We start from the raw sequence: 15,494 nt of genomic DNA, 5'->3' as shown, positions 1-15,494 counted from the left end.
TCTGTCACTGCCTTTCTGTGTCTCTTAAAATGTTGGCAGATGTGCAACTCCAAATTGGATGTTAGACTCCTCTCTTCATGCTTTTTTTTTTCCTTAAAATGTAAGCAAGGGCACTTCTTTGCTGTGTTTAACTGCTCATTTGGGCCATATCACTTTAGAAACATGTCCAATTGAGCAAATGTGTCATTTTTCTTTTACATAGAGAACAAAGAGGTCTGCTTTTGGTCTAATAGTTACACACACAACCCCCCCCCCACACACACACACTGTCTTGCTGAGGAACGTATGCAACAAATCATTTTACTTTTACCTGTCCATCGCTCTCTAGGATTTTCCACTGCTTCAATTCAGTGTACAAGTCTTCCTGTGGGCAGGATTTTCACCTTGGACTAGAATAGTTGGAAATCCCAAATACGTGGTTTAATCCCATGATTTATTGAAATAGCAGTATCAGAGATTTATTCTTCAACTTGATCATCAGGATGGCATGTTTATACATATTTAATTTCTTGTTTCTCTTCTGAGTTGAGAAACTTATTAATCATAAGTCTCCAAACGGTCTCTGCTTATTCATTGTGGTCAGGACACATATTCTTAGATCCACTCTATTGAATTCAGTACTCTTACTGATTTTTATTTCAAGAAACTCAGTCGTGAGGTAAGGTTGCACCTTCTGTGAAGTTTCACTGTTAATTCAGTTTCCTAAAAGATAACGTGCTTTCTTCTTCATCACCGTCATCCTACAGACTCTTGATTTGGTTCCACATTTTAGCCCCAAAATATTTTATTCTGACCATTTTATTACATATATGTTTAATAGGGTTAGAGAAGGGTGGTTTTAATTCTGATACGTAAATCTACTTGCAAGCACTTAATAGTTTTTTTTCACGTTTAATTTATAAAATCTGGAGCGTTGAATTTCTCAATATGGAAAATTACTGCAAATTAACTGGTATTTCCTATATTACTGCATCTTCATGGCCAAAGGATTTTATTACTACACCATCCATTGGAGGTCATGATTATATTCTGGATCTCGATGAGTAATTTTAATGGAAGTGGTTTTGAGGCACCATTTTTCTGTGTATGTTTATGGTGAGTGATTCTTTTAAGGGGCTCCAAGTTTTTGATCTTTGCTGGTTGGCTTTGAAATCTTTCATATGAAGATTGAGATCCAAGGGTTGAGTTCAAGGAGAAATAGTCCTTTCAGAGACTTTCAGGTGAGAATGACAATTTCAATAGTGTGTACTCCTCTTACTTTTATATCTCCTTTCTGGTCGATTTTCTAATGAGTGATTGATAATCTAATATCTATATTGCTATAATTTGATCACTGATAACTTAGAAGTGGGAGACTGGTCATTTTATAGGATAACTTTAGGAAAGAAATTCTAAATTAAGTGATTTTGCGTAATTCAATTTATTTGATTATGACTTTGTATTTCTTCTTTTTCCCCTTCGGTGGCAGTTTGTTTTAAATTCCCATCAGGAATGTCCATTATTTGTCTCCTTTTTTGATAGCAGTGGTGCTAGTTTCTAATGAATAGAAGAATATGTCCAGAAATAGATTCTGTGTTTAAAAAGCACACATGTTTGATTTGTAGTCCCTCCACGTAATCTGATGATCGATATCCAGAAAGACACTGCGGTGGAAGGCGAGGAGATTGAAGTCAACTGCACTGCCATGGCCAGCAAACCAGCCACAACTATCAGATGGTTCAAAGGGAACAAGGAGCTGAAAGGTAAGGTCACATTGCCCTGGACAGAAGTGTTTAGGAGTGTACCTTTGTGGAAATTAAAGACAAATGCAAACAATGCCCCTGAAACAAATATCCATTTAGATATGGTCTCTAATCAGTTACTAAATGAGTCAGAGGCCAAAGCATAACCACATTTTATTGGCTCTAATTCATCTCCCCATGCTGTGGTTGGAGGGTTCACAGTGATCTGTGTTGCTGGATTTTTACTCAGATGCTCAGAAAGAACTGAACCTGTAAACTACAACTCTTTAGACCAGGAGGAACTACTGTTAGTTGTGTCCTCTGAACTCCGGCTGTCCACGTTGTACCCTCAGTTCTCACTGCTTTTGTCCTGTGACCCAGGGTGGGTCAGACTCCAAATTCTCATCATTCACATTTGGAAAAGTATCTAACAGCCCTCACCGTGGTGAATTCCACGTCCCTCTAACATCTCTTGCACTATCAGCGGTCCTGACCATGTGCTTTCCTACAAGGGTGGTTGTGCTAAGCACACTGAGGATTTTATCTTATTTGTGAATTTGCAGGCAAATCTGTAATTCAGTTGCCTGTTTCGCCAGCCTGTTCTTTTGCAAAGTTTCCGATTTTGTGACAGTGGCACAAGCCGTACTTTTGATCCTACTCCCATCGTCTCTCCCTCAGTCTAGGCCATCCCAGGTTCGATTCCTGGATCCTCAAATATCTCCACCCTAGCCGTTGCACTGGTGAAGGATACTGTCCCCTATTTGACCCTAAGTTCCTCGTGTGTATCAGCATCCCAGTTCCTTCCTTTTCAAGGTTGCCCTGCTACTTAAGTAGTACTCAGGCCCAAGGACTCAGGGGCTGAACTCCTGGTCATTTGACAGAAATGCTAGCCAAGTGCCTCAATTTCCTCTAAAGTGGGGATATTAATATTACATACTTTAGGTGATTCTTGGTGAAGATGAAATGAGTGAATATTTGTAAAGCATCTAGCTAGCATCTGGGCCAAAGTAAGTGCTCTGTGTGTGCTTGTTAAATAAATAAAGAGTGCCAGGAAGAAAAGAATAAGTCCTTTTAGAAAGGGAGTATAAAAAACCTATATCTAGAAACAGATAAATCTATATATAACAGCTTAAGTTTCAAAAAGCTTGCTCTGTTTTAATCTCCTATTTGCCAGGTATGGTTTTAGAAGGAAGGAGTTTCTCATTTCCCCTCTGCTGTTCTGTCTAAGTGAATTGAGCCATTAAATGTGTACCGATAAGTACAAAACATTAAAAGACAGTTAATGGTGCGCCATGTCCCAGGGAGTGCTCGGTTCAGGAAAGGGGCCGCCTTGGCCTATTCATCCCGTCCGGAAACCTCCTCCCTCCTTTTCTGCCTGTTCTTGGACGTGTCTCCGTCTGGCCTGAAGCCTATATCTTACTTTGCTCTACCCACTGCCACTGCATTTTCTATGGTCTTCCAAAAGTCTCAGAGTTTAAACATTTCAATTACAATTTCAATTATGTAAATGCATTTAGTTACTTTTGCTCTTAATTGCTGCTGATGGGGGTAGGCAAGGGGAGTTGTTTGTATCTTTACTACTCATTGAATTACTTGGGCATTTGGATGATGTCCTGGAATTTTTAAACCACATGACAGCCTAGATGTTTCAAGTTCAGAAGGTTGTAGGGTGAAAAGCATTTGTCCTTTTCTCCTCCCAAATGCCTTGAAGAGTCAGATGTCAAAATGGTTCAACTTTCAGCTGCCTTTTTATGGGAGGTTTTCAGATAGAAGAAACATATGTAATATATTTAAATAAAAGTAGTATATTCTGTGGGGTTGAAATATGTCTTAAATAGTATCCTGCAAGATTGAAAAGTAGAAAATTATTGTTTTATCAGTTATCTACCCTCAGATTACCCTTATCCCAAGTGACTTCCTTCATCTTTGTTAAAATAGCAATGTTGGAGCAGAGGATATAAAAACAGTGATAGAAATTCACTCAACTCTGGTTTTTCTTGGTATGTTTTATGTCCCCTCAGGCAAATCGGAGGTGGAGGAGTGGTCAGACATGTACACTGTGACCAGTCAGCTGATGCTGAAGGTGCACAAGGAGGACGACGGGGTCCCAGTGATCTGTCAGGTGGAGCACCCTGCCGTCACTGGAAACTTGCAGACCCAGCGGTATCTTGAAGTACAGTGTGAGTACCTGTCTTACTCCATTTGGGCTGTTATAACAAATACCATAGACTGAGTCGCTTATAAACTACAGAAATGTATTTCTCACACTTTTGGAGGCTGAGAAGTCCAAGATCCAGACCCTAGCATGGTCATGTTTTGATGAGGGCCCTCCTGCTGGTTCATGGCTGATGCCTTCTTGCTGTGCCCTCACCTGATGGAAGGATCTAAAGATCTCTCTGGAGCCTCTTTTATAAAAGCATTAATCCCATTCTTGAGGGCTCCACTCTCATGATGTCATCACCTCCCAAAGGCCCCACCTTCTAACATCTCATGTTGGGCATTAGGATTTCAACATAAAAATGGGGGAGGAAGGGTGGCACAAACATTCAAACCATAGCAGTACCCAGGTATTTTATTCTGAGAGCATAGAGTGGCAGTTGCTTAAAAACACTTCGGAAGCCATTTATTGAATACATATGTTTTTAGATGGTATAGATAGAATTTTTATCTTGTTGTCTTGGTAGAAAAATAATCAAAGGATTATTTTACTGAAATACTGCCATATTACAGAATGCCAATGAGGATTTTGAAAATACTGCATTTAACCCAAATGTAAAACTTTAAAATGATTCCAATCTGCTCCAGCACATGGCTTAATTAATTTTGTGAATATTGACTATAATTATTTCCATGCCAACTTCAAAATCTAAAGTAATCCCCTCCTTCATTAAGCCCATCATAAATACTAAATGTTTTTATAGAAGGGATTTTATTCCCATTCTACATGAGCACTTTGTTTTAAATTGCACATTCTCTTCCATTTTTAGCTTAAATTATAGCAATGAATCTAAAAGTGGGACTCTTTGGGATCACTGCCACAGTCTTGATGGCTTCATCAATAAAAGCTAGATCCTGGTGAGTGAGGTTGTCTCCTCACTGTGCCCTGTAGACTAAAGATGCTGTCTTTTACTTGTGAAAAAATATGTTTTCTGCACAAAATCATCCTTGCACCAAAGTTGTGGCCAGGTAACCAGCGTCTCATTTTTCGTCAAAAGGCTTCTGTAACTTAGCCTCTGAGAAATTCCGGGTGATATTTGAGTAAGCATAGTGACAATGTTACGAGAGTTTGGTTGGAAAGGCCATGACTGGGTGTCTGATAAAGCAAAAGCATTGCTCTGTATGAATCCTTCTATTAATTTCCTAGAGTTGCCGTGATAAATTACCACTGACTTGGCGGCTTAAAACGAAGGAAATTTATTCTCTCGAGTTCTGGAGGAGAGAAGTCTAAAATCAAGGTGTTGGCAGGGCCGCACTCCCTCCGAAGGCTCTAGAAAGGATCCTTTCTTGCCTTATCTGGCTTCTGGTGGCCCCAGAGACTCGTTGGCTTGCGGCCGCATCCTTCCAATCTTTGCTTCTGTCTTGACATGGCCCTCGTCTCTTCTCTGTGTATTTCTTATAAAGACACTTGTCGTTGGATTTAGTGCCCACCCAGATAATTCAGAATGAACTCATCTCAACATTGTCCCCTTTTCCAAATAAGGCCACATTCATGGGTTCCAGGGGTTAGGAAGTGGGCATATCTTTTGGAGGCCACCATTCAACCCATGACAGTCTTTATTACATGTTTAAATTGCCTGAGCAAGATAGGGGGTAGGGAAAGTTATAAAAAGTTGCTTTTAATTACTCCTCAGCTTTTTGGCTAAAATCAAGTCTAAAAAGTTGCTTCTACGAGACCATCCCTTTCCAACCTTTTATTACTCTGTGAGCTTGACTCAATTTAACATTACATAATGCAGGTTTTTCTTGTTAATTCATTTCATCTCCTTCATTATGTAGCTTCATTAGGGGCATCATGCTTATAATTTTCATATCACTAAAACTATTGTGGTGTAATGTCCCTATAATGGGAAAACAGAAATGATCAGATATTATCGAAATTGGCAGATAGTGGATTTCTTGTGACTTTGTTAAATATGTAATTTATTTAAGCAAACTTAATATCCATTAACTTTCCTTGTAGGGGCCCATTAGCTTTAATAATACATTAGCTCCTTTGTGAGACCTGAGGAGATCACCCAGTTCCCACCCCTAAACTCTTTTAGTATCTTCTAAGTAGAATTTAGCCCCACCCACCTACAAAATTCTACTCACTCCCAAATACAAAATATTTTAAGCACAACTCCTCCTACCCCTTGGAAGACTTGCTAATGAGCTTTATAAGCCTTGTCTTCTGTCTTCTGTGGATTCAAGTGAGATTTGTCCTTGTAAGAAAAGGAATAAAACTCCATATCTGAATCCACTTTACTTCAATCTTACTAAGCACTGCTGGCCCTTAACTGCAGCCAGGTGACTCTGGTCTTCCAAAGACGAGGACGCACCTGTTGGTCATTTTAGACTCAACATGGCGCCTTTGATGGGCGACTCTCTGTGCTTTCATGCGACATAAGCCACACACACATTTTATCCTCCATACTCCATTTTTTTGGAATGCATATAAGGAGAAAAGCCTTTCTGCATAAGAGAAGGTTGAGAATTACCAAGCGCTGTATTAATCCGAATGGAAATTCAGTCTGGTTTGGAATCCTCCATAAGAGTCTCCATGCTTGAGAAAGTCACCTGATGGTTCACTACCCTCCATTCCTAGAGCGCTGCTGAGAACCTTGCAGAATCAGCCAGGAATTTCTTAGGTAGCTTCTTCAAACACGATTGGAATTCTCTACATCATTTCCTACCAGCTTTACTCTCCTTGAACACCGACAGCTGTACAATAATCTACATCATTTCCCACCAGCTTTACTCTCCTTGAACACCAACAGCTATACAATAACTAAAAGCCTTGTGCCTCAGAGCCTAAGGCACTCAGTCATTGGGTGCTAAAATTTTATCAGGCCTTAGCTGGTGGTGTTGATGGTTCAACTCTATTCCTGCTGTAGGAGTTCTTCACTCTGCAGACAAGCAGTACCATGTCTTGATGGCTATGAGAAAGGAAGAGATACTTGAATGCACGAGAGTCAGTAGCTCATCTGCATGGATATTGAATTATTTTGGATACCCTGTGAGGAGTAACATTAGACTATTATTTTTTAATTGGCCCAAACCCATAGAGTCAGCAGTTCTTAATCTTTTTTGGGATCACTGACCCCTTTAAAAATCCTTTGATAGCTATAGACCTGGAAAGGATTAACAAAATCACATATTCATCACATTTTACTTATAATTTGAGGAGTCCATATACCGTAAAGAGTTTTCCTTACTTCATTTATTTGAGGGCCACTTTCACAAGTTTTACCCTATCCACAAGTTACCTGTAATCTTATCTCATTTAGAATTTTTCTTTAAGTCGCTTTATTGCTTTAACCTAACCAAGACCTATGTAAAAAGTATCTATAAAATTAGGAATTTTATTTGCTATCAATATTGTATCTAATAAACATAAAAACAAATATACAGCTATTATTTTTTTAATGTTCTTTCCTTTACCACCTAAAGAGATTTCTTGTAATATCAGTGTTAAGCATTAGCTTATCACCTGGAAAAGCTGAGCTCATCCATCCATGGAACTCAGATTAAGAATTGCTCTACTCTCGGTAAATAAGTCTACCCTGGGGACCAATCTCACCTGATGGGATTGGTATTGAGTGCACTCACTTGGTTCAGCCCTGGCCTGTTTTACTCCATGAAGGTTTATGGAAACCTGTCTCTACTTCATCCAAGATGAGTAGATATTAACCAGGATATGAACAAGGTTAAATGACAGATAATGAATTTGAATTCTGTATAAATTAGGTCCTTTAAAAAATACATTATTTTTTTAAAAGAAAGTGAAATAATGCAAATCTACATTGTGTGCCATTAAATATCTTAATATGACAGGAACAAGGAGGAGGGATAAAACAAAGGGGAGGCTTACACTTCTCCTCTTTAAAACAGAGTGCTACCATATTGCATAGAAGACAAAGCTTGAGCTTCAACTGGAATTGCTTTTGTCTTGTGGATTTAAAGTCCTAATTAATTGAACATAGAATTTTGCAGTGTTTGTTTGTTAGGACCTTATTTGCGGTACCAGGAGAAATGGTTGTGCCCAATTATGTGAAAAATCAACCAGATGTGTATGCTGTCATACTTTTAATAATCCTTAAGTTTTTGGTGAGTACAGATATTAATTGTGTAGTATGCATTGAAGTGATTAACATCAATGTAACTTATCATCTGGAGATTTCTGAACATAAATAAATGAGTTGTTTTGTTCAGCAAGGTGTTGACCCCTTCAGAGTTAGTGAATTAAAGTCCCCCCCTTTTTTTATTATAAATATGAAAGGCACCACAATCAGCCAAGTGTTCAGTTATTTGATTTTCTGGGGCATTAGCCGCTCTTGTTTGTGACATTTCCCTGTTGGGTGCTCGTTTGCAAGCTCATTAATAAGGTTTTCTCATAGGAACGTGGTTGGGAATGAAGAACGTACAGTAGGGCTCTTAGTTTTCTAGCTCTTATTCTGAGACTCAGCAAGGATACAGCAGCAGCACGCAGTTAAATGTTTAAAACAGAAAATAATTATGCTCACAAGCTGGAATTCAGAGCTCTCTTTCCTTAGATGTTAGGCAGAGAACAATTTTGCCTTTTAATGTTCTGAGCTCTGTGACCCTCCATTCTTTCTGTACATTTTTTTCTCGCAAATGTCTGTGTACATGGCGGTGCTCAAATTTACAACATGGTTGATTATAGCAGAATGTGATACAATTGTAGCACGGTTAGTGGAGCTTCAGATCTAAAGGAACCAACTCTTGTCAAATGAAAGCCTGTTTAAACGAGAACAGTTCACTGTCTGAGCGTTAAAAGAAAACTGTCTAAATAGCATCAAGGTGGCAACACGGAGCGACATGAGCTGGGAATTCAAAGAAAAGCTGTGACCCTCGGTATGGAATTCAGATTGCTCTGCAAAGGGGGAAGGCCTCACTCTGGACTGAGGTGAATCTGAAGCTCTTGAATTACTGCTGTGTGTCTTTTACTTTCCCCCATCGTAGCCTTGCTCTTTAAAATGTTTTGCAAAAATCCTCATCTTCTGAGGGTTTTGTGTGTGTGCATATTGGTAAAAGAAAAAAAAAATTGAGATGAGTTTTGAAAGGGAGAATGAAAACAAAGACTCTAGAAATGGATATTTGAATGCCTTCCCTGCTCTGATTATCATCTGACAGTTAATCGTGTACATGGGCATCATTTTCAAAATGAGTTTTATTGACTCGATATAGCAGGGTATTTTATAAATCCATATTCCTGTTCATGCAAGGTCCAAAGAAGCCTAGATTTTTTTTTTTCTTTCGTTCCCCCAATTGGGGGAAAATTGGGCATTGAAGAGATGATCAAAACCTGTTCTTTATCTGTGCCAAAATAAATATTTCTCTGGCGTCGATAGTGCCCTGCAGTGAAGGAGGGAGAAAAACCTGGAGATTAGAAAATCTTTCCTGCTTGGAGTGGAGGATAGGACATAGTTTCCAAGAGCAGCAGCTACATCACGTCTCTCCCCCATCAATTCTGTTCCCAGGTTGTATTCTTCAAAACATAATAGCTAGCGTTTTCAGATTTGGCCTGTTTCTCTCTGATCTCCAGTCTCTTTTTTTAACAGAATACATTCTTCCTCCCAGTCTCCCTTTCTTTTATTTTTTTAAAGCAATGAATTGAGTTTCAGGGAAGTTATTTCAGTATTTACTATTCCTCATGAGAAATAATCAAGGCATGGGGACCCCGATTCAAAGTAATGTTTTCACCTATCATTTTGTGTTAACACAGAGTAGTGGTGGGTCCAAGTTCCTGATACTATTATCTCTGTAGATTCTTAATGAAAGTATTCTGCAATGCCAAAGGGGGCAGGAGGCTGAGTAACCAATATTCAAAACACAAAGAGTAAATGTAGGGCCAAATACATGGTGAGCAAACTTGAATGACATGACCCTTACCAGAAGAAAGCGTTTGCTGTGATCCCTGCCTTCTAAAGGCACGCCCTGGAAAAGGAGACCTCTTACCAGACTCTCTTCCCACATCTCACTGTCTGACCTAATATATTTGGAAAAGATGTGTCTCTGTGGCTGTGGACATTGAATACTTACATAGCAAAACTGGTCTTCTCATGTGCACTTTTAATGGTTTTTAACTCAAGGTCAAATTTTGATCCTGTGGAAGCTTAAATGGTTGTGAAGCTGGCATCTAAAAATCTAAAAAGAATGGTCAAACAACATGCTTTATGATTTACCTGAAGATACCACCTTGAGATAGACCAGAAATGCTCAATAAATGTGTAGTGAAATGGAAGCACGTAAATTGGAACGCCTGGGCTGAACCTCAAGTTTTGGGAGCTGGGTTGACCTCCCAAAAGAAGAATACAATTCTGTTAAAGTGATTAAACAAGGAGGGCACTAGGCTGGGGTGACTCTAATGCCTTTGGTAGCCTACATAAGCAAACCAAAACCTAAACCAGAGTCAGTGCACGCCAAGAAAATGAAACTGAAGCACATCCGGCCAACCAGGCTTTCCCAAATAAGGCCTTTGCTTAAGCAACAGCCAGTCAAGCAATTTCCTTCCTTTGCTTTCAAGTCTGCTCTATAAAAACCTTTCCCCTATCTCCTGTTGGTAGAGCGTTTTCAGTTGCGTACTGCCTATTCGAATCGATATATGCTTAAATAAACTCTTGAAAATCTTAATGTGCCTACTTTACCTTATAACAGAGCTAAGATGTATTCACGGTCTGATTGTTTTTTTTTTTTTAATCAGCAGAGCTAGGAGTAGGAGTCTGTGTCCTAATATTTCTCCACTTTCTCATTCATTCATTCATTTGGTAAATATGTATTGAATATCTACAGTGTGCCAGGCACTGGCACTGTTCTAGGCACCAGGGATAGAAAAAAATCAAAAACTTTTCTTCTTACAGAGCCAAAATTCTTGTGTAGAAAATCTTGCTATAAGGATTTTTCTTACCCAGTGTTCACTTGGAAATTCTGATGATTTCTCAAAGATATGGAAGAGTGCTGTGTGGATGAGTGTGCACCCCACTTAAAAAGCACTGGAGGGGCCGGCCCCATGACCCAGTGGTTTAAGTTCACGTGCTCCGCTTCGGCAGCCCAGGGTTTCACTGGTTTGCATCCTGGGCGGGGCCATGGCACCGCTCATCAAGCCACGCTGAGGTGGCATCCCACATGCCACAACTAGAAGGACCCACAACTAAAAATATACAACTATGTACCAGGGGGTTTTGGGGAGAAAAAGGAAAAAATAAAATCTTAAAAAAAAAAAAAGCCCTGGAAACATCACTTTCTGCTACAATATCACAGAATAAAATTTGATTCTGTTGGGTAAACAGTAATATAATATCCACAAAACTACTTGTAAGTTGCAACAAGAGGAAATTGCCTTCCACTGTGGTGATGTGGCACATGCTCTTTGGTCCCACGTCAGTCCCACCAGATTTGACTTGTGCCACTCATAACAGCTCAGCCCTCCTCGAGAAGTACAGTTGAAGTGCTCCGATTCATACAGCGGAGGTACCAGCAGGAGGTCCCTCACCTTGCAAAAAAACAAAATAAATGGCAGTGAAAATTATTCATGAACGTATTATGACAATAGAAAGCAAACCTTTTGCAAGATGTTCTCTTTAACTTTTCTGAGAGCTTGGTGTGACTCCGTTCTCTAACCAGTCCCGGTGAGCTGGTGTCACTGGATATTGCCCCCCTTCAGTGGAAAGCCGTCCACTCCCAACAATTTAGGCAGCCGTATTGTAGGGGCTGATTCTTGCTTTGAGCTCAAACAGCCCTTAATACTCACAAGTCTCAGGTTAGTCTTTGCATCGTCACCCTCTGCCAAACTGCAGTGATCCTCCTTGATTGACAAGGACTCCTCAGTCAGTGCTTCCCCACCTGAATGCACGGCACTGAGCCCAGTGTTCTCCCCACCACTCTGACACATCTGCACCCACGCTGCCCTTGAGCTCTCCCTGGTAGGCCCTGAGACAGTTAGCACTTGGTCCACAGGCATCCAATCCCGGTCTACCCGTTGTCTCAGAACATTGGGTGCAATCTCGGTAGGAGACATGAAGGGCCTGTGTCCCAAATCTAGTTGCAGGAGTAGATCTGCACTGAAGCCCTTGGGGCTGGTTGCAGTCAGCTCATCAGAGGACACTTGATGCCCACATTTCTGATTTAGAAATTCTCAGGAAGAGAGGGAGAGGTCAGGAGGCCCTGGGATCATAGGTCTCCTGCCAGGACATCCCAGACACCTTCCCACTGGCCTCGGCTCTACTCCTCTCTGTGCATGGGAAGAATGACGTCTCCTGCGAAAAGGAAACTGTGAAGTGTCTTTTTTTAAATAAAACTTTTTAAAGACCTGCGTTAGTGTTGTGATCTAGAGAGAAGGAGACTGCCTTTTCATTTACATAGGAAAGTGAAATACCGGTTACAGAGCCTTGAGTTTCATCTTCTGAAAAGATCATAGAGTGTGGTGCAAGGTCAGACTGGCATGAAATCAATTGTAATCTGCCAGCAAGCCATTCTAACCTCTTTAAGAGTTTCCTTTTATATATATATTTCCCTTTATAGAGAGAGCAAAACGCGTTTAAAGAAAGTCTCATCAAATCAGAATGTCTTTCTAATATTATTTTTTTAATTGGTTGCTACTGTAGTGTGACCTAGAGCCTCCTGGTAGTTAACCCTCTGTGCAGCTCTGACCAATGAACGAATTTTGTCTGCTGTAGCAGTCTTGCTAAATGTCTTTTATGAGGTTTTAAAAAAATGACAGTGTATTATGAAAACCTCAGATCCCCCGACCTAATTGATTGGCTGCTGGTGATGCCATCTCTGTAACTGTAATGTTCCATAAGTGCACAGACCTAACTATTTTTCTTATTTCTTATATAGCAGTTCCATTTTATAATGACATTAAGCCATTCTGAGTGCTACATTTCTGGACAGTTATTGTACTTGGGTAGAAAGTGTCATCTGGCTTTTAGCCTTGTGCCGTACAACACCAACCGAGGCGTAAAATGATCACCCAGCAACTGTACTGGGCCTTATCTCATTACTTAAAAATAAATCTTGGAGTCTGGTTCAGTTTCAGAAAAGATTTGGTGGGTTATAACATTTGATTTATGAACATAATTAAAATATAAATGATGAGCTCTGGGCTATTCAATCAGCCATCTGGATTGTTCAGTATTTTGATATACTCATATTGTAGTGTGGATCTTCCTGGGAAAATTTAACATCCCTAAGTTCTGGAGGTGCCAGTGGAGTCCCAGGGTTTCTAGTCCACCTGTTGAGAATGCTGAAGTTCCTCTGTTAGGGCAGAGGCAGGGGAACAGGATTGGTTTTTAAGTTTCCTTAACCCAGGGGGTGGATCTTGGCACATAGACCCTCTATCTGGTTCCTAGGCTGGGCGTCAAAATAGCTCAGCTGCCCACGGTCGGATAATATGCCTATAAATACTGCGCGTGTCAACAGAGGAGGGCATTTTTCTGTATAATACAAGCAAGATTAATGTTTACCTTTTCAGCTAGCTATTAAGGTAACTTTGGCAGCTGTACCCATAAGTAGATGGTAGATGTTTCTCCAGAAACCTAAAGAATAAATTGGGAAAATCAGTTATCAAAATTGAAGGTATATCTTCTATGGGTTAATATATGATTTTTTCTTTTTTAATGTAAGTTCCAGGTATGGCAAGCCCTTAGCGTGTTCTTCCTAATTTATATGAGTAATTGACAACTGGTAAACAGCCATTAGGAACATAAAAAAGCATTTAACTAAAACAAACTCAGTGGTACTGAAAAGTCAGGGTGCATAAATTTTCAACACTCTCTTTAGTATTACTGGTTGAGCAGGTAAACCCTTACTGTGCTGTGCTGAAAAATACACCCTTTCTGTTTGCTTGTAAATTACACAAAGGGGAAAAAAAAACAGAAAACAAAACTTCCACATAGGCCAGCAAGCATTCTGCTTCTCCTTAATTAACGGGCTGAAGTCAGCAGTACATGGATCAGAGATTAACCCATAAGCAAATGTTACATTTTAACTCAAATTTTGTGCTTTAAATTTAGCCTCACCCCAAGTGGTTCATGGGCAGGAATGACAGAGGTCCCCTAACCCATAGGTGCTCCTTTTTCCAAGTGTGAACTGTGAGAGAGCAGGTCTTTTGTTGTCTGTGTTTTCAGTGGCATAACCTTCTCCCATTATTTTTTCTGTATCTTGTATTTTTTAATAAACTCCACCAACTAGCTCTGTGTGTGTGTGGCTATGTGTGTTATACCACCAAAAATAATAGACCCACATACGTCACCCAGTGGTTGTGTTTAGCCTACAATATAGTCAGCAGCTCTCAAAGGAGGGTGCCTGGGAGCTCTTGCTTCCGCCCAGCAGTCAGTGCTCATTCAAGGTCATCCTGTTTATCCTTGATGAGTATTTCTTCCTTTCCTTAATAACTGCCTTCCCAACCCAGTTTTCGGTATCTGGAAACCTCTATGCCATTTTTCTCTTAAACATTCTCTTTGCCAACAAGTCCAAGAATAGAACCGTGTTACTTGCAAGGGTCAGCTGGAGCTTTCAGGCCTGTTAACTTATGTTCTCTGGCAAGTGACTTAGCTTCTCAGAAAGCATCACCAGTTCACAGTGTGCAGTGCACACTGGTGTGTGAGAAGGTTCTCTTGAAGGTTTTGAATGCCACCTGGTTTGCAGAGACCTAAGAGGAAGATCTGTGATAGGAGTGAGACTATCAAAATGCATCTAGAAAGCAGCCATTCCCAGAGAGGATGCCTTTGTGCAGCATATTTAGCTGTGGACAGGCTGAGATTGGTTGGGCTCTGCCATACTTCTATTTTCTCCCGTATTCCGTAGGATGAGTGTTACTGAGCTAACCACGGCTTGTAAAAGGCCATGGGGCTGTTGTTTAGGTAGTGTGATTCTCTGAGAAAGTAAAGTTATGGAAATTGTTTTGACCTTTCAGCCAACTGATGTCTTGCCCTCTCGCATTTATTACACTTGGGTACATTTCCAAAAATATACAGTTACAGAGCCACAGAATTAAATGAGAAAACTGATTTAGGGATTAATAGCTTGTTAGTTCAGCATAGGGAAAAAACCTCCCAATTCCACTCAGGTTTTATTTGTAAATATATTCGTACATGTATCTAAATTCATTTCACCCCCTCCCACCTCCCTTCCTATTCCCTGCACCTCCTGTCATTCATATTTTGTACCCATACCCACACAAACTCACAGACATGGTTTTTAAGTAACTAATGGAGATAAGAATACCTACACTGGGGCCAGCCCCATGGCATAGTGGTTACGTTCGTGCACTCTGCTTTGGTGGCCCGGGGTTCGCCAGTTTGGATCCTGGGCACAGACTACACACCGCTCATCAAGCCATGCTGTGGTGGCATCCCACATAGAAGAACTATAAGCACGTACAACGAGGATATACAGCTATGCACTGGGGCTTTGGGAGGTGAAAAAAGAGGAAGTTTGGCAACAGATGTTAGCCCAGGGCCAAGCTTCCTCATCAAAAAGCATACCTTAAAAAAAAAAAATGTATCGAATACTGACAATGTTTTTTTTTTAAAAAAAGAATACTTACATCAC

At 40.3% G+C, this 15,494-nt stretch overlaps 1 protein-coding gene across 6 annotated transcripts in view; it reads left to right on the top strand.

Moving 5' to 3' along the window:
• Positions 1-15,494, top strand: part of CADM1 (cell adhesion molecule 1) — a 314,159-nt gene that overhangs the window by 255,182 nt on the left and 43,483 nt on the right. For all 6 annotated transcript variants that reach the window (XM_005611590.4, XM_001502307.7, XM_005611589.4 and 3 more), the window contains exons 4-5: positions 1,605-1,742; positions 3,743-3,901. In XM_005611590.4, coding sequence (XP_005611647.1) covers positions 1,605-1,742; positions 3,743-3,901 — 297 coding nt within the window. The remainder of the gene's footprint in view (positions 1-1,604; positions 1,743-3,742; positions 3,902-15,494) is intronic.

Source organism: Equus caballus, chromosome 7 (assembly GCF_041296265.1).
Source record: "Equus caballus isolate H_3958 breed thoroughbred chromosome 7, TB-T2T, whole genome shotgun sequence".
Classification (NCBI taxonomy): Eukaryota; Metazoa; Chordata; class Mammalia; order Perissodactyla; family Equidae; genus Equus; species Equus caballus.
This window is presented reverse-complemented; position numbering and strand designations above follow the sequence as displayed.